The sequence below is a fragment of the Paramormyrops kingsleyae genome, chromosome 12 (genome assembly GCF_048594095.1).
Source record: "Paramormyrops kingsleyae isolate MSU_618 chromosome 12, PKINGS_0.4, whole genome shotgun sequence".
Classification (NCBI taxonomy): domain Eukaryota; kingdom Metazoa; phylum Chordata; class Actinopteri; order Osteoglossiformes; family Mormyridae; genus Paramormyrops; species Paramormyrops kingsleyae.
Genome location: NC_132808.1, coordinates 27,349,809 through 27,374,835, shown reverse-complemented (window position 1 = coordinate 27,374,835; position 25,027 = coordinate 27,349,809). Strand labels below are relative to the sequence as shown.

General features: G+C 47.1%; 1 protein-coding gene across 5 annotated transcripts in view; it reads right to left on the bottom strand.

The window, feature by feature from the left end:
• Window positions 1–655: 655 nt before the first annotated feature.
• Window positions 656–25,027, bottom strand: part of LOC111833165 (mineralocorticoid receptor-like) — a 68,835-nt gene continuing 44,463 nt past the window's right edge. For 2 of the 5 annotated variants that reach the window (XM_023791143.2, XM_023791159.2), the window contains exons 3-9: window positions 18,131–18,261; window positions 12,135–12,251; window positions 10,446–10,751; window positions 9,616–9,760; window positions 7,275–7,405; window positions 3,497–3,654; window positions 656–3,113 (exon numbers count right to left, since the gene is read on the bottom strand). In XM_023791143.2, coding sequence (XP_023646911.1) covers window positions 2,958–3,113; window positions 3,497–3,654; window positions 7,275–7,405; window positions 9,616–9,760; window positions 10,446–10,751; window positions 12,135–12,251; window positions 18,131–18,261 — 1,144 coding nt within the window. In that variant the 3' untranslated portion in view covers window positions 656–2,957. Of the gene's footprint in view, window positions 3,114–3,496; window positions 3,655–7,274; window positions 7,406–9,615; window positions 9,761–10,445; window positions 10,752–12,134; window positions 12,252–16,573; window positions 17,294–18,130; window positions 18,262–25,027 lie in introns of those variants that run through there. The other 3 variants (XM_023791151.2, XM_023791167.2, XM_023791177.2) reach the window with 3 other exon arrangements.

Sequence of the window (25,027 nt, the reverse complement as noted above, 5' to 3'; positions counted from 1 at the left end):
TTTTGTTTTTTTTTTAAACACCAGTAATATTAAACGTAATAAACTGGCCCTGCGTTAATCCCGCGGTCATTTAAGGACACGGTATCAAGCGTCTAAACACAATGCTTCGCTCCAGAGGGAGAGGCGAAACCAGATAGGGAGCCGCTGACGGAGTGGGAATTAGGTGGCGGAAGCTGGTGAGTATTTCATATTAAGGTGTGTGTGTGTGTGTGTGTGTGTGTGTGTGTATGTATGTATGTATGTATGTATGTATGTATGTGTGTGTGTGTGTGTGTGTGTGTGTGTGTGTGTGTGTGTGTGTGTGTGTGTGTATGTATGTATGTATGTATATATGTATGTATATATATATATATATATATATATATATATATATATATATATATATATATATATATATATATATATACACACACACACACACACACACACACACACACACACACACACACACACACACACACACACACACACATATTTAATGAAAGCATCCGGACCGCCCGGTGATACTCAGGGCTGTGACTTCATTAGTGTCCCTTTCGAGGTGGCTTTGTGGCGATGGGACAGCCTGCACGCATCTGCATCTGACACTAAATCAAAAGATGATTTCAAAGCATGGAGAGAAGAACTATGTCCCAAAAAACACAGAATTAATCCCTTATTCTACTCAAGCTGTTTTAATAATCGTATTCAAAACCAATGCAGAGTGTAAAAAAATAACGTAAAGAAATGACACATCAGTAAAATAACATTTCAGTTTGGCGATCTCTGAAACTAACAAACATGTGTCTGTCACAAAAAAAGGAGGGAAAAGGTCAGTTGCTTGGAGTTATTACTGAAAAGTGAGGAACATTTTAGCAGATTGATTCAAGTAAACGAGCGAAAAACCGTAGCCACCATATTGCTTAAGTGAACTTATAAACAAGCACCTAAAAGAAGCTTAGCAACCTATTTGTCACATTTTCAGGTTCACGTCTCCTTTCCGGCTGAGCTTCAGACACGACGAGGACGCTGCAGAAGCAGGAGGCGCAGAAAAAAAAATCTGAAGTAGAAACGTGTTACTCATCCGCAGATCGGCTCCAAATATTTACAACAGGATGAAAATCATATAAGATAAAGGCACCACGCTTCCTTTGTAAATACACTGTAAACATCTCCTCAGTAAGCATGCATAAACATTTTACTTTACAAAAAATATATTTTAAAAAAATGGACTTACATGTTTTCCGACAAAATATAATTCTTCCAAAAAATACTTTCTTGTCCTTCCTACAGCCCATTATCACATAGTATCATACATCCTTATAGCTTATCTCAGAATCCTCAATTTATAAACAGCAACATATAGGGCAGCAAAGAGAGCAGGAATCGTTGGTGGGTAAACTACATGCTCGCTCTTCATTTTTATCATATTAATATCATCCTTGTGTAGTTTTCTGCCCTCCTTCCATTGCAGGTCAAGTGCAAGACCATATTATAAAATCTTTGCAGGTCCAATGTAAGAAGATATTATATATATACACACATTTTCTTTTAACTAAGAAAAGTTAAAGAATACTAATGCCCGATAATTTGTGTGTGAAGCAGGCGACAGAGGTTCCAATATGAGGGATGACAACTGAAAAGGCAGATCACTATCGACTCTCCCGATTCTCCTCCCAAATTAAAGACTCCTTGCAGTCTTACCGATCGCTGCTTCTCAGCTCTCATATCGTCAGCTGGGATACAGACTACTAGCATTAATGCAGATGTTACCCTACTTCGGGGAGTATTAATTTAAGCTCTGATGACGGTTTGGTTTGGTTGGAGGGGATGAAATTTACAGGCTTTTGTCAAGTACAAATCTTCATTCGTTGGGCATTTTTGAAGGACAATTTATAAGTTCATTTTCAGGTCCCAGGTGTAATTTAAGTTTCTGCCAATCTTCAGTTTTTTGTTGTCCATTATGAGGATTTCTTTTCAGCCTACGTGTTTAGATATATTTTTAATGCTGTACTGACTACAATTACCTTGTTACAAATTATCGCCGATCTGAGCAGACTAAAACATAGGCCTACTTATAAGAATGTGAAATCTGTATTCTGGTTCCTGGAATTTCGGGGGTTTGCACAGAGTGCCAGTTTTAACTATAGACCCTGGGAGATGGGTTAAAAAAAATCCGGGGAATGTTATTGTCGGCCCACCGCACATAGAAAGGAGAGGTGAGGTAACTCACATTAATTCAATATGAAAAGAACTTTTAGGCCGGTACGGAAACTCGCATATGTCTTTGAAGCCAGAAACCACATAAAAGCCCCCCAACCTGTGACCATTTCACCTCTCGCCTACGGTCATCAGGATGTGCCGTTCAAACGTGACGTCATCCTCTTTTCTTCCTCCTCCTCCGCTCCGTGCCGCTGAGGTCATATGTACGCATTAAATGCCTGACTTGTGTTTAGTCTTTCTTCAAAGCTGAATCGCATCTCTTTAAATTTACAGCATGGTTTCGTTGGTTAAGCCCTTAAATTACGTCACATTTATACCTGCATTTGCCCTTATAGATGTCCTAAATTTCCTCAGGGATGTCTATAGGGTGTAAGTGTGTGTGTGTGTGTGTGTGATGGCTGCTTTAAAACAAAACGGTCTCTGCTGAAATTGTCATTAGATACAGTTATTGGCATCCTGCATCCTCAACCAGGCATGATTAAAGGACTTGCGAGTTAAGGTTCCAGTGACTGAGAGTGTTATACAGAGGCGGGACCAATGGCTTTATATCCACTCAAGCAGTGGTCTTTGGGGGGGGGGGGGGGGTAGACGTTCAGTCCTTTTCAGTGTCGTCCACCGCTATTCTCCTCCTGGCTGGTCCAGCTGACCAGAGCCGGTGGTAGGCCGAGCTCCCGGCTCTGTGGCATCGGACGGGGCTGACCGGCTCAGGCTAATTTAAGGCAGCTCCTCCTCTTCTGCAGGGTTTCCCTCCGGAGTCACTTTTTGTGAAAGTAGAGTGTGTGGGTCAGACCTGATTCTACCTTTGGTATCTGGTCACTAATGATCTCCACCAGCATCTCAGGAAATTCCACCTTCAGCGCCTGGGACTCCCGGAAGGTGTAGAAGCAGAAGTCCAGAAGATTCCCCACCAGCTGGAGAAATGAACAGATTGCAGCCTTTTGTGATTACATTTGCACTGCCGAATTCCAGAACTCCCTCATCTGTGCCCATATCCCCTTCCTGACTTCCAGCGAATAACAAGCCCCAATCGCAGCACCTGTTTGGCTTGTTATCGTAAGCGGCACTTGTGACAGTATAACTGAACCGTTCCTGTAAATTGCCACGTGTTCTCCCAGCCCTCTAAGGGTCATCTAAGGGTCGGGTTGAGTCGGGTAACCATCAGTAGGTCTGCTCAGAGACCCAGCTCCCTCCTTCCTGGGACCCATGTTAGGATTTTGCCGCGTGAGCAGCACATCAAACCACCCAGCTTCCCGCTGTCCCAGTACGTGTTGGGAGCACCCTGCTGTGTACTCACGTCATGCATGGCATCCAGGAGCCTGGTGAGCTGGTAGAAGCGTGGCCACGTCTGGCCCGAGGGCCCCGTGCTCTTGGCTATGGATCTCCGCAGCTCCTTGATGTAGTTCATCCGCATCTCCTCGAAAGCCGCCTGGTTCTTCAGGCCATCTTTAGGAACTGTCGGGTCAGAGGAGCATGCGAGGTCACAGGCAGCTCATCACACACTCGACGCCGCCTAGGAACCTCCACTGGGTATCAGTGTTTATACCACACGGTCTATAGGTCTTTGAAGACGCTCAAGTAATGGTCACTGTGCACTGCCTATAACCACGTCAAGGGATTGAATGTGCACTTTACGGACAAAAGTATTGGGACACCCCTAGTAATTACAGGATTTGGTCGCATAAGCCACAGCCATTGCTGACTTGCAGGTGTACAGTATAATTAAGCACACAGTCATGCAACCTACAGCATCAGACAATGGCAGCAGAATGGGGGGGTCATACAGAAGAGGTTAGTCAGCCCAGCACTGTCACTGGACACCTTTCCAGCAAGTCGGATCCCCACATGTCTGTCCTGCTAGAGCTGCCCTGGTCAGCAGCGAGTGAAGTGATTGTGAAGCGGAAAGATCTGCCAGCAAGTTCAGCTGTTCAGCTTCAAAGTGGGGGCCACACAAGCTCACAGAGGGGGACCTGATCACCCAACATCAATACCCAACCTGAATGGCAGCAGATCCCACCTGCAATGTTCCAGCATCTAATGTGAAGCCTCCCCAGAGGAGTACAGGCCGTCATAGCAAATAAGGGTTAGCCGGCTTCATGCTAATACCCTGTGATTCAGAGTGAGACGCTGGACAGGCTGGTGGTAACATACTTTTGCCCTTATAGTGTATTTTAAAATATTTATAAAAATCATTTTCATTACACCATAACATACAAAATACAATCATCTCAAAAGCAAGTCTGTTGTATTGTAGGGACAGGGTTTTGACATTGAGGATGCTTATAGGCCTGTCGCCCGTCGCCCTGTCGCCTGTCGCCTATCGGCCTGTCGCCCTGTCCGCCTGTCGCCCTCACCTTAACACATGCTGTTAACACTGGGCTGGTTTCTGGTCGGTGCCACTTTACAATAAGGCTCCTCATATAAAGGGTTTATGAATGGTTTATAATCTAGTTTAATAATTAGGTTGTAACACTTTATAAATTATTAATAGACAGTTTTAAACAAGTTACAACACAGTTTTCTTTTTATTAATGAGTTACTACCATTTACAAGTAGCAAAAGGGGGCCCTTATTGTAAAGTGGATCCAGGAAGTCATTTACAGTTTGATGAAGAGAAGGGGATTCGAGAAACCAGCGGCAGGGTTTGGCTCAGACGGGCCGCATCACAAAGGTGACGGTGGATGGGGACACTCGTCGATACCTGGGCCTTCTAGTCCACAAGCATCATTTACAAATGACAAAGCTAAAAATACATTTACAAAGATGGCATTTCATAAGAGCCGGCCTGACAAAACCCCGGAAGGGTTTTAGATTACAGAAGTGGGAGAGGTAGCTGGCTGGGTAGAGGACGGCTCACACACCCAGCACAGATCACCGATTCCCAGCAGTGGCTCTCAGCCTTAGCCACCAGTTTGTGGGCAAGCATGTGGAGATAAACAAGGTGGCTGGTATCAAATGGAAGGATGTTTTCTGGTCTGGGAACCTACACTGCCAGGTCACAAGATTCCTTCAGCGCTTAAGTTGAAATCTGAGCTGTCACTGGATGACTCAGCCCACGGTCCCCTAAGCCAGGACCAATGGGTGTCCGTCCTATCCTTAACAGACCATCATGAACCAATCAGCTGAAATGCTGAATAGCAAACATGAAATGGGGAAAGAGAGAAAACATTTTAAAATCAGATTTAGACAATATAAATTAGAAGTTCAGGCAGCGAATAATGAAGCTGTTCTGTTTAACGACTGCAGGTCTGTCTAACCGGAAAGTCAAGCCCAGAATCTCAAACAGCCAGCGGGCTTAACTGACACTCCGGCAAAGCCCAACAAACTTCAACACGAAGCAGAAAATGACGGATGCGGGAACACCGGCCCCAGATGCCAAACGGCATTCCCGGGATTCCTCCTGGACCCTCCGGTTGTCATTAGGCTGCTTAGGAGGATCTCGACATGATGTCCCCCCCCCACATACTCTCTGACCCACACGGTGTCCACCAGTTATGCCAGAGTAATGCTGTCCTGTCCAATGTCTGTTTCATTGCAGTAGCAGCACTAATTAGGCAGTTTACTCAGTGGAAATGCTTATTAACCATTTACACCCTCCTGCTCAGCTTCACCACTGCGCGATTCTTCATATGCTGTTTTTTGTGATTCGAGTCCATGCCATTCGGCCTGAAAGTGGTGCTGAATGGGAAGGTGATCTCGGCTGCTCTGATCCAGTCAGAAAAGCGCTGGTCTATGGCCCCAGCTCCGATTACAGCTCCCCTCTGGTGTCGACAGACCACATGTCCACCACACCCACAGCTGGCGGAATAACTCAGGACAAGGGCTCATCACCCAGGAAGGCCAAGGGCAGCCTGCATTTACGGCGTCACTGCTTCGCTACAATATGACAAATCTAACAGCAGCCTTGAGGAGGTCGCACCTGAGTCCCCTGGCATCAGTGCTGTTGTATTCCTCAGCAGTAAACCCTGGGACATTAAATACTCAACTAACGATGAGAATAAACACAGTAAAAAAAAATACTATGAAATGAAACTCTCAATAGAAAACACAACCAAGAGGATTATGGGTATTATGTGTGAGCTTTAATGGGCTAAAAGATCTAAAGGTGCCACAAGATTTAAGAACAACAGAAGTAAAAACTAAGAGCTTAACAGGCTAATTCTCTGTTCCTGCATCGCCATGGAAACAGCTTTCAGTCAATAAAAGCAGCATGTCGTTATTACATCAGTAGGCCGATCTAGCATTTCTGGTCGTTCGGCTTCAGCCTCAAATCTTGTGCAATTAACAGTCAATTATGAAAGTTTATGTTTCGGATACCTGCAGATTTTATATATTATGCTGTTCTACATAAATCCTCCAAGTTAGCATACACTTAGCATTTATCGCTTAGCATGTCGCTAATTGCCTGTGAATGGCAGTAGCCCTGTGTAGTAGTCCTGAAAAGACTCCGACACGTAAGGGATAAATAAAACCTGAGAGCTTAAACGCAGACAGCTGAACACGGGGATTCGTTAAAGTACGGCCATTTTCACAATATCAAGTTTCAGGTGAAACTGGCATTTTTCTTTGTTGACTGTCCAGCAGATACAGCTGAAGGTTCTCTGCCGAGATCGTCATGACATTCCTTTCTCCTGCCAGGCTGCCCTGAGCAGAAGGAATGCTCCTTCCATATTCAGGCTCACGTTTGAAGGAAATCGAGGAACGCAGGCACTTCTGGACGACGGCCCAGAGCCCGACTTAGCGAGCACTGCAGGACCCCTTAAAGTCTAACCCCACGCCTCCTCCTCACGCGAAAAGCGTGCGCCACACCTCTGAGGCAGTCAGGGCCGGTTTGATTTCGAGTCCTAATGTTCATGTAAGCACTCAGCATGGTGCAAACAGAGCACTCGGCGAATTAAGATAAGGTCAGGAACCAGGAAGTACCTGTTCATAACATCGTCTCCCATACCGAAGTCTTTGTATGCATGCATGTGACTCAGATCAGATTATATGCCGTGTGGGGTAGAAACGTGGAAGCTGGTACAGGGAGGGCCAGTCCAACAGTGTGACCCCCCTCCCCTCGATAGCGCCCTCACCTGTGCTGAGAAGCAGCAGAACCTTCATGGCTAGGAACTCCTCGTGGGTCAGCTGCAGCCGCACGAACTCCTGGCTGACCTGCCTCATGCCCACGCAGAGGTCGTACATGGCTGACTGCTGCATGCGCTCCCTGGTGGTGGGGGAGGGAAGGACATAGGCGGTCAGGACACATCACCCGGGACCATTGGAGGACACCACACTGCACACGGAACGCAAGCGGCAGGGTGATCTATCAACATCACCTGTCTGCTGTCTGTGCATTAATGGGTATAAGATGTCCTGAAATCTCCCTGCAGAACGACATTCACACATCACCAGATCTCACCTCAGTGCAACATGCATTCACGCTCACAGCAGAGAAATTAACAAGGACGACGTAACACGACAGGATGGCATCCTCCCCAGGAAACAGCGAGGGGGCGGAGCCAGCCCTGAGAGGATGGGAGATGCACTCCACATATGTCACACGGTAATGGGAATCTGGATCCTCTCATGCACGAGTTAGCGAAACGGCTAAAACATCTCCTGGTCCGCTAAACCCATTACATCCGAATCCTAAGGGGGGGGGGAGGCTGTCTCTGTGAAACTCCGCATGTCTGCTGTGCTCTTAGTCTTTCAGCTGTTCAAAATTATTTAAGGGAACATTCAATCCTGAGTATATTATGGTCATTTAGAATAAGCAAAACAACTGGTTATTGCGAATGCTAAATAGGTGTGAATTCTGCAGCTATTGCCAGCAGACTGGCTGGTTACCAGCCTTGATTAGGGATCCGTCTGACTAACAGGCAGCAAAACACATGACTGAGAGACAGATCACACCAGATCATGGCTGATCATCTGCATGTTGGGGATCCCTGCCATTGCTGCAGCAAGATGGCTGCCTTTCTGCACAGACACAGAGTGGACCGGCACCTTGGACAGGCCCCCAACTCCATCAGCCTCTGCCTTCACTTCCAAACGCTCACCTCTCCCGACAAACAAGCTCCTGGTTGCTATGGGAGATCCGCTGAATAATTACTACAGAATCACCTCTTCAGCCAATGGGAGCCACAGAGGCATGGGTGGAAGCAGCACGGACACCAGGCTGAGAGCAACGGAACACTGGCAGACCAGACACAGATGAAGAGACGGCAGGCTGAATTCTAAGACCATTCCTACAAGCGTCTTCAAAGATGTCTTTGGTTTATGCTTTAAAATGTTCTTTTCGTTTGTAATAATATTAGCTTTTTGTCGCTACTGGTGTGACATCATAAAAGGAGCTAAGAAACTGCACGTAAGTGTGGTCCGACCCATGGCTTAGGGTTTCCCTTTGGGAAGCTGGAATCGGGTCAGAGTCCATGTGAGTCACATGGGGACAGTAATGTCACCACCAAAGTAACACATCCTTAGCTGCCTGCCTTTATGACCGCTGTGCCGAAAGGAACAGGCTGTAACGATTTGAGTCCTTGGCAAGATCCAATCTTAAGTTAAACTCCGACACGAGGGGACGGGTGTACTGTTTGGTGACATCAGCTTTAGGTCATTCTGAAAGTGACCTGCAGGGGTCAGTGCAATTTTGCTCGTGCAGTTAACAGTCACTTATGAAAGGGTTTGGATGCTGTTCAACCGAATAGTTACTTCAGCATTAGTTCAAATACAAGAACTCGTGGCCATAGGTGGAAATTAGCGGGAGAACATTTCAAACTGGATTTAAGGAAGCACTTCTTTACACAGCGTGTAGTCAGAGTATGGAATAGTCTTCCTGATAACATAGTGCAAGCTGAATCCTTGGGTTCCTTTAAATCAGAGCTAGATAAGATTTTAACAACTCTGAACTATTAGTTAAGTTCTCCCCAAGCGAGCTCGATGGGCCGAATGGCCTCCTCTCGTTTGTATAGTTCTTATGTTCTTATGAAAGCTTACGTTTTATTCGTTCTACAGTGTTCATCCCGACTGACACACTCAAATTCCTGCATGGTGGTACTGACTCGCAGATCCCTGAATGTACTGGCATGGCAAGCTTTTGTTAGTGGAATGTGTTGAGTACTAGGGTGAATTTTTCCATCTACTGTATTTCCTTGCTACACCTGTTAAATGACATCATCAGCATGGCTGCCATAAGACGTGTGGCATCCTGCAGTGTGTGCCCTGCAGTGTGTGCCCTGCAGTGTGTGTCCTGCAGTGTGTGCCCTGCAGTGTGTGTCCTGCTCTGTAAGCACTCTCTGGGCGATCTCCACACTCCCTCGTGTAGATGCCGACTGTTACACTCAGTCAACCTGTATCTCTGTCTTCTGTGGGCGGCCTGAGCGGAGCGGACAAGGTCAGACGTGGTGGGGGAGGCGCGCTTGGCGTCTCACTCACTCGTTGAAAACCAAATCGGGCGCGAAGTACAGCATCTGTCCGTTGGTATGTTTGTAGGACCTCCAGCTGAGGGCAAAGGAGGAGAGGCACATCCAGGAGTACTGGATGAGTGTGATCTGATCCTCGATGGGCAGACTCCTGAAGCCTGCAAGAGCACAGGAGGAACCCACTGAGGATACGGTGAAGGAGAGCGACCAGGCAGCATGATAAATAGTCCGGACAAGACAATGCCGTGATTAAGGACTTCCTACCATCCAGCAGAAGGGTCTAATGCCTAGAGGCCTGTGCCACCATTACACAGCGTCTACTGATCGAGAACAGTCACACTCTGATGTGAAGTAACCAGGGGGGGTTCCACGAAGCCAGATTTCTCAGTTAGCTGGGCTAACTTAAGCTAGATATCATGATCGTCCAGTAGGAGTTTAAGTAAGGAGCATTCCTATTGGACAATCGTGACTCCTAGCTTAAGTTAACCCATCAAATTGAGGAATCTGACTTTGCGGAACACCCCCCATTGTCAATTACACATCCTACACAAAGGGATCTAGGGCACCCCATAGGTGGCGGCATCAGCAACTGATACTGTTACTATTCTATGCTTCCATCCATCCACCTTCTAATCACGTATCTTTCTCGGCACAGCAGGTCACAGCAGGATCTGGAGCTTAGTCCTTACTCAAGTTGTTATAAACTAATATCATAGACAAATATTGTTATATACAGGCATCAAGCTAATGAACTAATACACTAATAAACTAATGTTTAGGAGAGTGCTCTTCTAATGTATGATTTGAAGAACGTGGTACAGCCCATGCTGACGGGAGTCTGACCTGGAAGCACTTTGGCCCACTTGACCACCCGGATCATCTGCTTCCCGGCCAGCTGGTTGAGGCTGGACAGCAGGTGGTCGGTGGTGTCCGGCTGCGTGTTGTCGTAGCCTGCGTACACCACCTCCGGCTCGATGAGCTCTAGCACGCTGCAGATGGAGGGCGACAGGTGGGCCGTCACCCCCGGTGAGAGTGGCACCAGGGCGGCGCCGCTGAGCTCCGTCTCCGGCTCCAGGCCCTCCTTGGGATCCTGCGACGGGGGGTCACTGCCCCCTTTCAGCTTCCCCAGCTTCTTGGACTTCCTGGCTGCTGGCAGGGCAGCATAAACCGAACAATCACTCAGAGCAACACAATTATTCCCTCGTCCCAAAATTAGGATGACTAGTCAGGAAAGAAAAAATGAGATTCTAAACTCTCTCCCAGCTGCACTGAGATCAGGATGGAAGCTGGACAAGCATGAAGTACCACCATCAACCTGGTTTCCCTGGAGACCAATGCAGTCTTGTGTCTGGCACATATTAAAATACCAAAGTATCTTACCTACCCAACTGAGAGCTGTGGTGTGTGATTTATTTCTGAATTTAAAACATGGTTATGCATTAAACAATAACAGACTGGTAAACTTTGGGGAAATAATATTAATCAGAAATTACTGGGCTTTTTCATTTAATCTCCTCTGGGTAACGCTACTGGGATGGATGTGAGGTAATTTTTTACCTACTTTTTAAAGCCTAAATTCACATCAGCCGTATAAAATGACCTGCTGGTTGACTGTTAGAATCGGGGGCTAATTATTCACTTTATTGGCACATGTTAAGTACCTCAGACTAAAACAGATTTCAGCCGATTCAGTCAGTCAGTCAATAAGTCAGTCAATCAATAAGTCAGTCAGTCAATAAGTCAGTCAGTCAGTCAGTAAGATAGTCAGTCAGTCAAACTTTGATGCTGTGACTTTTCCCTGATAGTACTGAAGACGGATCTTGGATCACTGACGGAATTACAAAGAGGCAAAGTAAATTACAAGCTAGACGTAGGTTTCGGTGCTAAAAATGAACTCTGACTGAATCGTAGATGGTTTATCCCCATCACCTTGCCTTGGCTCTGTTAGCCTTCCCCATCTCGTCTCTGTCACCCTACCATGTCTTTCGCGCCCTGCTTTGCCTCGCCTCCACTGCCCTGCCGTGTCACCCTGCCCCTCCCTGTCACCCTGCCCCTCCCTGTCACCCTGCCCCGTCTCAGTCGTCCTGTCTCATCTCCTTTCTGTCATCTTGCCTTATCTCTGTTGCTCCGCCTCATCAATATCACCCTGCCTCGGCTCTGTCACCCTGCCTCATCTCTGTCATTTTCTTTCGCCTCCATTACCCTGCCTCCAGTCATTTCCATTGCCCTGCTCTGTCTGTATCACCCTACCTTGTCTCACCACATTCAGCCTGCCTCATCTCTGTCACCCTGCCTCATCTCTCCTCTGCCACCCTGCCCCGTCTCAGCTCTGATTGGCCTGCTTCCTATACTTCTGTAAGCATGTGGAGTGTTCATTGTGCTGATATAGATCACTTGACCAGGCTGTCAGGCTGGCAGTGAGCTGTACTCAAAAGTAAAAACACTGCATGTCATATGGGGCCTGGTAAAGACTGGCGGTGGCTTGTTTGCATGACATACTGGTCGTGACGAGGACACCGCGACGTTACTGACCTCCCAGATTCATTCCTGCCTGCAGACACTTTCTGACGCGGCATGCCGGGCAGTTCTTGCGCCGGATCTTGTCGATGATGCAGTCGTTTCGCCCGGCACATAGGTAATTGTGCTGACCTGCAGGGGGCAGCATAAGTGAAGTGATTAGGAGGTCAAGCTTACAACATTGAGAAACCACACTAAAATCCACTCTGCATATTTAAAAGTGTGACATAAAATCAAGTGGTACTTTTGTTAGTGATTATTTTGTTAAAAATGAAAACTGCCTGGTAAAAACATCTTACAATTAATTGATTTTCTAATGACACAGGTCATGTGATGATTTGAAAATACACACGTGAACATGGGAAGATTCTGAGAATGATACTGAAAAGATGACACTGTCCCCCACCCCCGCTCCTGAGCAACAGTCATTAGGCCTGTGCCAAGCTGCAGGGGGGGCCGCCGCCTGATTCCATCTTAGGTGACGATGGAAGCGTTTCTGTGAACCTACAGGTGCATCAAGCCATAAGGCAGCCCGCTAACGTACACCATGCAGGTCTGCTAAGGCAGCCCGCTAACGTACACCATGCAGGTCTGCTAAGGCAGCCCGCTAACGTACACCATGCAGGTCTGCTAAGGCAGCCCGCTAACGTACACCATGCAGGTCTGCTAAGGCAGCCCGCTAACGTAGACCATGCAGGTCTGCTAAGGCAGCCCGCTAACGTCCACCATCCAGGTCTGCTAAGGCAGCTCGCTAACGTAGACCATGCAGGTCTGCTAAGGCAGTTCGCTAATGTCCACCATGCAGGTCTGCTAAGGCAGCCCGCTAACATAGACCATGCAGGTCTGCTAAGGCAGCCCGCTAACGTACACCATGCAGGTCTGCTAAGGCAGCCCGCTAACGTACACCATGCAGGTCTGCTAAGGCAGCCCGCTAACGTACACCATGCAGGTCTGCTAAGGCAGCCCGCTAACGTACACCATGCAGGTCTGCTAAGGCAGCCCGCTAACGTACACCATCCAGGTCTGCTAAGGCAGCTCGCTAACGTAGACCATGCAGGTCTGCTAAGGCAGCTCATTAACGTACACCATGCAGGTCTGCTAAGGCAGCTCGCTAACATAGACCATGCAGGTCTGCTAAGGCAGCTCGCTAACGTCCACCATGCAGGTCTGCTAAGGCAGCTCGCTAACATAGACCATGCAGGTCTGCTAAGGCAGCTCGCTAACGTCCACCATCCAGGTCTGCTAAGGCAGCTCATTAACGTACACCATGCAGGTCTGCTAAGGCAGCTCGCTAACATAGACCATGCAGGTCTGCTAAGGCAGCTCGCTAACGTCCACCATGCAGGTCTGCTAAGGCAGCTCGCTAACGTAGACCATGCAGGTCTGCTAAGGCAGCCCGCTAACGTACACCATGCAGGTCTGCTAAGGCAGCTCGCTAACGTAGACCATGCAGGTCTGCTAAGGCAGCTCATTAACGTACACCATGCAGGTCTGCTAAGGCAGCCCGCTAACGTACACCATGCAGGTCTGCTAAGGCAGCCCGCTAACGTACACCATGCAGGTCTGCTAAGGCAGCCCGCTAACGTACACCATGCAGGTTAGCTGTAACTCTGGGAGCCTGACAATGCTGTGATCTTCATTATGAACAATTCACTCTGTTCTGCAAAGTGATTAACTTATTTTTATATTTAAAATGCATTGAATTTACATTCATATTAATAGGTTTAGCGTTACAAGCTTTGCTAAGGCAGCCCGCTAATGTACACTATGCAGGTTTGCTAAGGCAGCCCGCTAATGTACACTATGCAGGTTTGCTAAGGCGGTCCACTAATAGACGCTATGCAGATTGGCTAAGGAGGCCCACTAATGTACGTTAATGAGCTGCCTTAGCAGACCTGCATGGTCTACGTTAGATTGGCTAAGGCGGCCTGCTATTGTATACTATGCAGGTTTGCTAAGGAGGCCCACTAATGTACACTATGCGGATTGGCTAAGGAGGCCCACTAATGTACACTATGCGGATTGGCTTAGGCGGCCTGCTAATGTACGCTATGCGGATTGGCTAAGGTGGCCCGCTAATGTACGCTATGCAGATTAGCTAAGTTGGCCTGCTAATGTACGCTATGCAGGTTTGCTAAGGAGGCCCACTAATGTACACTATGCGGATTGGCTTAGGCGGCCTGCTAATGTACGCTATGCGGATTGGCTAAGGTGGCCCGCTAATGTACAGTACTTGGGCTTGGTAAGGCAGCTCACTAATGTACACTATGCAGGTTTGCTAAGGAGGCCCCGTAATGTACGCTACATGAGTTGGCTAAGGCAGCCTGCTAACGTATGCTATGCCAGATAGCTAAGGCAGCCCACTAATGTACAGCACTGTAAATGATCTCATGCAGATCCCAGCAGACAGGGCCTAGAAACAACGGAAGCAGATTTACTGCGTCCCGCCTACCGTGTTTGTCTGGGAGCCAGGAGCCAAATCTCTACACAAGGAGGCACGGCAGCTGTAATCCGAGCCACTATTTTTGGCATGGTCACATGACTATTACATAAGCGTTTTCTTCTTGCTCTGAAAAACAGTCGATGGAGACGCGGAAAACATGCTCACATAAGTCACCTCAGATCTGTTAAGGTTTGAAGTAAGGTACTGACATCTTACTTCAAACTGGTGCCTCTTCTCTTTATAACTCCATGTCAGAATCAGAGGAAAACCTCTTGGAGGTGTCTGCTATTTGTGGAAAATGCTTACGGGTTTCCTCATTGTCCTGTGACCGTGGGATGTACATGTGATTCACTCTGAGCCTTTGATCTCCTTTAGCCAGCCCAGACGTCCAGCTGTAAACTGAGTGTGTTTTTGCTATCTTTTCCTCCCCGGGCTCATCAGGAAGAGAGAAAGCATGATGGAAACACGGAAACAGGAGAGCAGAGAGATGGAAGAGCAGAGAGACCAGTTAGGTAGGGGAGCCAATGCACTCATTCCGAGAAACTGGGAGAAATCAGAAACCTGAACAAATTAGATGCATGTCAGCAACAGTTCAGTGTGTGAAGTGTATGTACCCCCAGGCACTGGGCCAGAAAACAGATGCGTGTCAAAGAGAGCTCAGTCAGAGGCGTTTGGGTTGTAGGTACCCACCGGGCACCCAGCCCAAAAACAGGTATGCGTCAGCGAGAACTCGGTCAGAGGCCAACCCCGGGCTCTGTTGCAGCACCAGTGTCTGACGTCACCTGCTTCAGTGTAACGCTGGTACCGATGTCGCCGGGAACATGTTTCAAAGTCATCAGCAGCCAAAGGGACCGTGAGAATCCACTCAGACCTATCTGGGGATTGGCACACCGAGCTGAATCATGACAACGTGCATGATGCCAGCGTGCAAAACGGAGACTAAACAGCAACGGGAACATCACAGGCCACGCCGACTGTCTCATTTGGTTATACACAAGAACACAAACCCTGATTTTCTTTATGACATTTTGCATTGATGACAAAGAACAAAGTTATCAAGTGGTGGGTGGAAAAGATGGCTGATAACACTTACATAATGGGAAGGAAGATATACCCTAGGTCATGGGAGGCCAAAGGAAAAAAAAAACCAGGCAACTAGGCCTGATTGGCTGGGTGCTGACCAATGACAGCGAGACCAAAATGGAGTCAGATGAACCTTCATGCCTTTATGACTTTATCTTAATGACTGATTATAACCTGCCCCCTGACGACCCTGTCCCAAATAAGTGTCTGGAAGATGGATGGCCTAACCTCTACAGCAGCTGCAAGAGAGCACCCCCTGTGGACATTCCCCGCCATAACCCTAGCCACCACCTATCTGATCCAAAGATCTTAACAGCTGCTGTCAGGATCAGAGGCGCTGCTAATGCCTGCTTGTGTTCTGGATCTCTGTGCTGACTCATCTCTGTGAAAAGCAGAGTTCTCCCTCCCTCCCTCCCTCTCTCCCTCTCTCCCTCCCTCCCTCCCTCTCACAGCTGCTGCACTGAGGTTACATGAGGTAACCTGCCCGCAGCACAAATCACTGTTACTGTACGACCTGCTGAATATAAATAGGATCCTGAGGGAGGTGCCGTGCTGCTCGCTTCCCGCTGGCAGGGGCTGGGAAAGTGTAAATCCGAGTGGGAACGCCGCTCAGGCCAAAGGCACACTCAGTGAGAGCTAAACGGCGGGAGAGTGGGACCACTCCATCATGCGTGTCAGATCCTACACAAATGCCCACCTACTCTACCAAGGACCATCAGGCAGATGCTTTAAATGCATTCTTAATGAACAAATTAGATACATTAGACTGTACATAGCTTTCTTATTACAGTACGGAATGCCATTTACTTTAGCGTGTGGTAGCAGTGTTGACCACATGCACCGTCTTTCGTTTTACCCTCTTCAAACACCCATGTCTCCCCATTTACTTAAGAAAGTTACACCTTAACAAGCACCTGGTTCCACTTACATCTCATTAGGACCTCCCTGGAGAAGGAATCAAATGGGATTTTCACGGGAGGTACACGCTCCTCTGGCAAACATCAACACGCTGGCCAGCAGTGACACACTTCTCTGTAACACACTGGCAAGCACTGAGACTGTCCTCTGTGACACACTGGCAAGCAGTGACAAACACTGCGTAACAGATTGGCAAGCAGAGTCACACTCTGTAACACTGGCGAGCAGTGACACACTCCTGCTTAACACACTAGTGAGCAGGGATACTCTCCTCTGTGACACAATGGTGAGCAGTAACACAATCCTCTGTAACAAACTGGCCAGCAGTGATACACTTCTGTGGAACACACTGGCACTGGACTGGTTGAATTTTTCAAAGACATCCTAGGCAATGTTCATTAGAAAAACACCTTATGTAGGCCGACTCAGGGTACACCTGTGAGTCCAAACACAAATTAGGCCTGTTAGTATTATCATCATTATAATATAAATTATTATGTGACATTAACTGATCTTTTATGACACAGTTAACTCTCTGGCTAAGTTAAAGTAATTGAAAACATCATTTGAATTTACTTTGAATATGAGTCCTGAAGAAAGATCGTCAGCTTTATCATACAATGGGAATAACACAAGAGTCACCCTGGTGAGATGCAGCTCCTTCTGTTTATCTGCTTTGCTTTGGCTTTGAAGAGCAGCACTGCCCCTCTCGCCTTGGCCAATCAGACAGGGCTTATTTACTTCCACCCCCCCACCCCCCCATCCCCTCCCCCGCCCCCCATCAGACCTGCTACCCAGTAATCCTGTTCATTTTGTGGATCAATCACGTTTTGGATTCTTTTGAAGACACTAAATAAAACTCCTCTGCAGAACCAAGTGAACAAACAAGCTGCTTCTGGTTCGATGGCCTAACCCAGGGCTGTTCAATTCGTGGTCCTCGAGGTCCGAGCACTGCTGATTTTCCAGCCTTCCTCTACCTGTGAGCCAGGTGTGAAGCCTCTTTGGCCAATCCGATCAGTAATTATTAAACTAACTAGCTGGGAGAACTGAAAACAAGGCCTGGATTTGGGATGAAGGGCCAGATTTGCAGAGCCCTGGTCTAATGTAATACTAAAATAGGCACAGTACATCACAAAAATAAGGTACTCACTATATTCACCCCCATATATACGGTAGCAAGCTTGGGGGTCACAGTGCAGGGTCAGGCAGCATGAAGCGGCCCTGGAACAAGCGAGGGGTAAGGGCCTCGTTCAAGGGCCCAATGGCCGCATCAGTCTGCCTTGATTTCAACTGGCGACCTTCCAATCAAAGGCACAGTCCTAACCCGCTAAGCCACATATATACCCCTCTATTCTATTCTATTCTATTCTATTCTATTTTAGTAAATTCTATTCGGTTCTTACTTATGTCATTTCTAACCTGCTCATTGGCTAAGGACTAGCCGAGGCTCCTCCTATTTTTTTTTAGTTCACAAATACTGTTTAGTCTGATCTGGTTAGATCATAGGCAGGGTTTGTAAGAGGCGGTGCATGCAGGGTAATGGCGAAGCGAAACAGGGGTGACTTACCCTCGACGGCTCTCTTGAAGAAGACCTTGCAGCTGCCACAGGTGATGACCCCATAATGGCAGCCGGAGGCCTCATCCCCGCAGACCAGGCACACTTTGGCCGTAGTGCCGGACGATGAAGTTCTCAGGGGGCTGGGGGCACAGCAGAGGGAGTTTCAGCATTCAGACCTCGAACACGGATCACAGTAAATACACGGTAAATACTAACATTTGCCTCCCGCTGCCGAAACAGGCACCATATCTGTTCACCATGACTCACTAAAGAGCTCACAGCACATATCACCAGGTTAAAAATGCACGTTGTTATGCTCACTTTGATGTTTTTGTAAATTACAGCCCCGGCACTCGTCTCCACAGGCAGGGAGGCAGTGAGTTTAAATCCAATACCAAAGGTCATAGAGCAAAGTGGAATGTTTCTGTATGTGTGTATGTGTGTATGTGTGTGTGTGTGTGTGTGGGGGGGGGGGGGGCAGAAGGCTGAGGCAGGTGTGGGACAATAGCTGAGGTAATAACTGAGACGGGTATGGGGTAATGACTGAGGCAGGTGTGGGCAATAACTGAGGCAGGTGCGGAGCAATAACTGAGGTAGGTGTGGGACAATAACTGAGACAGGTGCATGACAATAACTGAGACAGGTGTGGGCAATAACTGAGGCAGGTGTGAGACAATAACAGACAGGTGTGGGGCAATAACTGAGGCAGGTGCGGGGCAATAACTGAGGCAGGTGTAGGGTAATAGCTGAGGTAATAACTGAGGCAGAAGTGGGGTAACTGAGGCAGGCGCATGGGAATAACTGAGACAGGTGCATGGCAATAAATGAGACAGGTGTGGGGCAGTAACTGAGGCAGGCGCATGGGAATAACTGAGACAGGTGCATGGCAATAAATGAGACAGGTGTGGGGCAGTAACTGAGGCAGGCGCATGGGAATAACTGAGACAGGTGCATGGCAATAAATGAGACAGGTGTGGGGCAATAACTGAGGCAGGTGTGGGGCAGTAACTGAGGCAGGTGTGGGACAATAACTGAGACAGGTGCATGACAATAACTGAGACAGGTGTGGGCAATAACTGAGGCAGGTGTGGGACAATAACAGACAGGTGTGGGGCAATAACTGAGGAAGGTGTGGGACAATAACTGAGGTAGGTGCATGGCAATAAATGAGACAGGTGCGGGGCAATAACTGAGGTAGGTGTGGGGTAATAGCTGAGAATGGTGGGGGCAATAACTGAGGCAGGTGTGGGGCAATAACTGAGAGGTGTGGGGCAATAACTGAGGCAGGTCTAGGGTAATAGCTGAGGTAATAGCTGAGGCAGGAGTGGGGTAATAACTTGGGCATTGTCACATACAGACTGTCTTCCTCTCGTTATTTGCTGGTTACACTCTCATTACACACCTGGAGTGTAACCAGCAAACAGGATGTGTTAACCTGAACCAGAAATGACTAGCATCCCATGTGTGGATGGGCACCAGAATCCACCTATGCTTCAGAAGACCTGCTGAAGACCTACTGATTAACATGTGAACTGCCTTTGTGCCACAGCGCAGACACTCGAATGGATATATCACTGAACAAAGCGAGGCCTTTTGGCACCCCCACAGTAAGGATATAAAACAGAATGAGTTTGTTCCCCACACGCGGAATATCAAAATTACGAAATAAATCATGTTCTTTACTAAATCAGCAGAAATAGTCTCCGTGGACCTGGTATGTCTGCTGAAATGTGTGTTATAAGCCCAAAGAGCAACCTTCAAAGCATCCCCCATGGCATTAATTGTACTTGACGCGGGTCTGAACCGGCTGCATTTACTCAGTGTGGTAATTCCTTGTGACAGCCAGCAGAGGCGCTGTTTGTTCTTCTGAAACAGACATGTGTCCAGGCCGCCATTTAGCCCAAAGCCCTCCCCAGCACCCACTCCTAAAGACACATCTCCTGTTGTGCAGGTGACAGTGCCGTGTCCCCAGCGGTCACCAGCTTACGTCATCAGGCAACATTTCACTGCTGACAGTCACCTTCCTACGACAGGCCTCCACTCCCCTTGAACCTGACTGACTTTTCTCTATCAATAAGCTTTACTGTCGTTAAATGAGATAAAGCCCCCCCCCCCCAATCCCCACAAATCCTTGCAAGAAACCAGCGACAGGATTATGACAATATTATTTACAATATTATTAGCTGTGCAGAGATACTGGGACTGACCCTCCCAACCTGGAAACCACCCCGACGTTAAACCCTCCAGAACTCCAGACTTGGAACAAAGACAGACTTCACAGATTTACTGTAGATTAAATTCAAGACTCTACCATAAAACAGAAGCTTTTTGGTATTAAATTACACTCACTGAAAATCACGGAAGTCTAAACTTTTCTAATTTATTCTCTCATACTGCTTCCTTCAGTTGGATTCATTTATTATTGTTTATCTCTTCCAGAAAGATGTAAACCAAACAATTTAATCCCGAAAAGTTTAAAATATTTCTGTTGACCTTTACACTTGTTTTACACCTAATTAGCTTCTCAGTGTTAAAACACGACATCCATGGCGACCACCAACACTCAACAGAAGTCTCACGCAAAAATGTTATGCTTCCTGTGTTAAGGTTTATCGATTTTTGCAAACATTCACTGAATGATTATGGTTACCATAGTAACCTGCCTGCAGTGTTTATTTATTTATTTATTTTAAAAGCCCAGCGACAGTAAGCAGGAATGAAAGATGTTTGTTTGGGATTTGAACTGCTCACACACATACAGCACCCTAACCCACTGAGCCACACACCAAACAATTAGTTATTAGACTTAATTTTACATTTAATTACACTTACATTTAGGTTACCTTTTAAGATTCTAGGTTTAAGTTCAATGCTAACATATTCCAAGTTTCTAATGGTAGTGGCAGTGAGCTCTTGCATGGCAGAGCTGCCAAGAGACATATATCCCACAATGCAATGCAACAGAAGGGGCCGGTTCAGGATCGCTGTGTGCACGAACCAGGGTTGCCAACTCTCACGCATCTGGAGTGGCACTCATTCTTCCAGATTCTCATGTCACGCAAAAAGTCTTATGGCAAATATATATTATGTCATTATAAACCCAAAATTAGCTACACCAAAAGTGTTGGTGCTAGTCTGCAAACCCTACAGACTATTTAGAAGGTGATAAAACTCTTACATACATGAAAATGTATGTGCATGTTTGTGCAGACTCGAATTGACAATCTCACGTCAGCCAGTTGACCCTGGCAACCCTGAGGTACTGCTATCTTCAGGCACATCTACAGACAAATGCAGGCTGGCGTGGGCGTCTGCTGCTGGAGCGGCAGTGGGGGCAGTGGGGGCAGTGGGGGCAGTGGGGGCAGTGGGGGCATGGCCCACATGCTGACAAACACATCGCCCTCTGCTCTCACACCTTGGCAGTGTGACGGCTGCTGGTGACAGATGGGCAGAGGCCTGGCCTGCAGGACAGCGTGTTTGCACCTTCAGAATCAAAATTCAAACTGCCGTCTGTTTGTGTTAAAGCAGTAAATGGTCAGGCACTCCAACTGCTGCTGCCCAGCTAAAGTGAAGCGCTGCTTCAGTCAAAAGGCCTCGTAGACTGCCGTTTGTGAGCATAAGCACTGCTTCAGTGAAAAGGCCGCGCAGACCGGCATCTGTGAGCATAAGCACTGCTCCTCAAGCTCCTGCTTCAGTCAGTACCTGAGGATGCATCCAGACCTGTAATCAGAGGTCTACACCTTCATCAAAGACCATCTGCTAAACAGACCACTGTATCCTCCCATCTGTTATCAGCTTAAAGGGGCAGAGTCCCAAAAGACACAGACACATATATATATGTGTTTTTCTTTCACATAAGAACATCATTTGAAGTTTATTATAATACGTGAATGCAAATGACCATACTGAAAATGCAAATATACCTTTAAAAACAGTATAAAACAAGTCCATAATCAATCTAATGGAGAATATCTGTATTCCTACAATAGACACTCAGCAGCAGAGAGCTATTTAAGGGGTTCGTGGGAAATGGATGACTCGGTTAAAATAGAAAGCTTACTGTAAGGGCATTTGTTAAGCTGCAGAAATATTTTACAGAAATTGTGGCAGATGTCCGAGGTCAGATATTTAACTAAAATTCACACTTTGAATCTTATGTACATGACACTGAAATCAGCATAAAACCAACAAGTAGGAGACATACGGGAGACAGAAGTGTTAGAAACACAGACCCAAAAACTATAAAGGCAGAATTAGAAACTATTATTGTTGTCGTAGGCTGCTGTGGGTGGACAAGAAATCCTTAACGTGTAGAAAGAAGAAATTCCAGCACAACGGCCTGTTCAAACAGAAACCAGCACAGGTACCGGTACAATCAGCAATCAGCATAGGTACCTGTACAATCAGCAAACAGCAGAGATACATGTACACTCAGAAAACAGCACAGGTACCTGTACAATCAGCAATCAGCATAGGTACCTGTACAATCAGCAAACAGCAGAGGTACATGTACACTCAGAAAACAGCACAGGTACCTGTACAATCAGCAAACAGTACAGGTACTTGTACACTCAGAAAACAGCACAGGTACATGTACAATCAGTAAACAGCACAGGTACCTGTACAATCAGCAAACAGTACAGGTACCTGTACAATCAGAAAACAGCACAGGTATATTCTGTAAACAGTGCAGCGTCAGGGTCAGCTCCCTTTGTCCCAGTCTGTGTCCTTTTCCCCGTTTGGCCAGCAGGTGTCACTGGTCATCCCGTCCCTCCTGTTTTCAGTCTGTTGTGCTTTCCTCTGCTCCCTGTTGGCCACATGGCTCAATGCATTGTGCATGCGGCTGCCTGTGATTCTCTCTGTCTTGTGTTTGAATCCCGCCGCCTCTGTTTTTGTAGATTTTGTTCCCTTGTGTTTCAATTGTATCAGTTTTCTAGTCCCTGTGTTTTCATTTGTATTCGCTTTTGGTTGTGTTTTCACCTGTCAGTTTTCCCCATTGTTAGATTCTGTTTTCCTAGTTTGAGTTTCATGTTTTAGTTTATTAGCTTCACCTGTTGCCTGCCCTTGTGTGTTTCCCTGATTGCTCATTGTCCTGCACCCTCCCTGACTGGTTAATTGTCTGCCTCACTCCTGCTTGCCATTACCCCATTCAGTTTTTGTATTTAAGTTCCTGTCTGAGTTTAGTCCCGAGTAGTTCGTTGATTTTGTTTGTGATATTTGGATGTTAATGTAGTTTTGAACGTGCTGTTAGTAGCCTGCCTGTCTTGACCCTTTTGTATATTTAGTCTTTGTTTTTCCCCTTTTGTTTTTGACCTTTCGTGGTCCTTTTGGTTTTTGCAGTGTTCTTAGTGTTTTCTGTTTTGTTAAATAAACCCCTGTCTGGTGAGCCGCAAGTGGGCCGTCCACCATGTCTGCCACGTCCTCGCTCCAGACCCGCCCGAATTTGTAACATGCAGGGTAAATTATTAAAATGGACCAACAGGGGCATGGCAGAGATGTGAAGAAAAGTTTAATTGGCTGTGCCAACAATTAAGGTCCTGAGTAATAATCCTCTACTTAATAAGGATGATTATGATCAAAGAGAGTCAGGTTTACCTGCCTTGCCTTGTTCAGAATCCCAAGGTTCACATGCAAAACACCTGTGGTGTATTTTCAAGAAATGCTGATAAAGCTCCACAGCACTTAATCTGCGAACATCACTGGAGACTGGCAGGTATTTAAAAGGCTCATGCAGAAGCTGGGCTGTCTCCCGTGGCAGAACATCTGGTGCCAAGCCAGAACTGGAGTATGGAGCAGGTGAGGAGGCCTCCAGGTCTGCTTTGGAAACTCCAATGCAGACAATGTGTTGGCTGTGAGCTTGTAGACAGGAGCAGATCCAATGCCACTGACAGCAAAGGCCGCCTCCAAAACATCAATGAGGAAATACTGACACACTGCAGCCAGAGCTGCCCTGAGCTCACAGGAACGCTGGTGTTCACCAGGAAGTCACTGACAGCCTTGACTGCTCTCGTCTGCGAACTATATTTAGGTCACCGGTAGATTTTTACTGGAAAGCTGCTGCACATCCTAACAATTACGGGTGAAAATAAAGACACTTCCCACAAAAATGAGCCCCACAGGGGAACGAACTAAAGAAAGTGAATTTTTATTCGAGAACAATCACTGGCAAGGTGTGCTCTGCATCCTGGGTACTTGTCAGCGTATGACTTGGTATCTGGATAGAGTCATAGTCAGAGTGTTTTTTAAAAGTGAAAAGTGGGCCCAAAGTGCGAGTTAGCGGTCTATACTGCGCACACACATGGCGTTCATGTGAATTCTACTCCAAGACCCATAGAAGTGAAGCTGTTTTTTTTTTATTCAGCAGATGCTCTTTTATGGAGTCTTACTGAGAAAGAAGGGTCAGACAATCCCTGGAGCCATTGTGGGGTTAGGGCCTTGCTGAAGGGCCCAGCAGCAAAATCACTCTGCTGATGCTAAGGCTTGAACGTGCGGAACCAGATACTACACAGGCTTCACATTGCTGTTTAAATACAGGCCAGATAGAGGGTGCTGGGGGAAGGGAGCATCCTGATTCTCATGATGAGCATTAAAAACACGCCGCTTGGGAATGACGCATCAACAGCACACTAGGAGGATGTGTTTCTGCAACGACTTTCCTGGGCTTTTAATAATAGGATGAGAAGACTATAAAGGGGGTGGGGGGGCAGGCATAGTGTGAGAGCTGAGCAGAGCTCCTCCTCACCCCTACCCACAGCCAGGATTAACATTGTCAGGATCAGTGCCTTCATTCCGGCTGACCTTAATCGACATACGACATTGTACCTGGGAGTAGCGACCCCACCGCTGCGACAAGAGCTACGGTACAGCTAATGTGCTAACGAGAGCTACAGAACAGCTAATGTGATA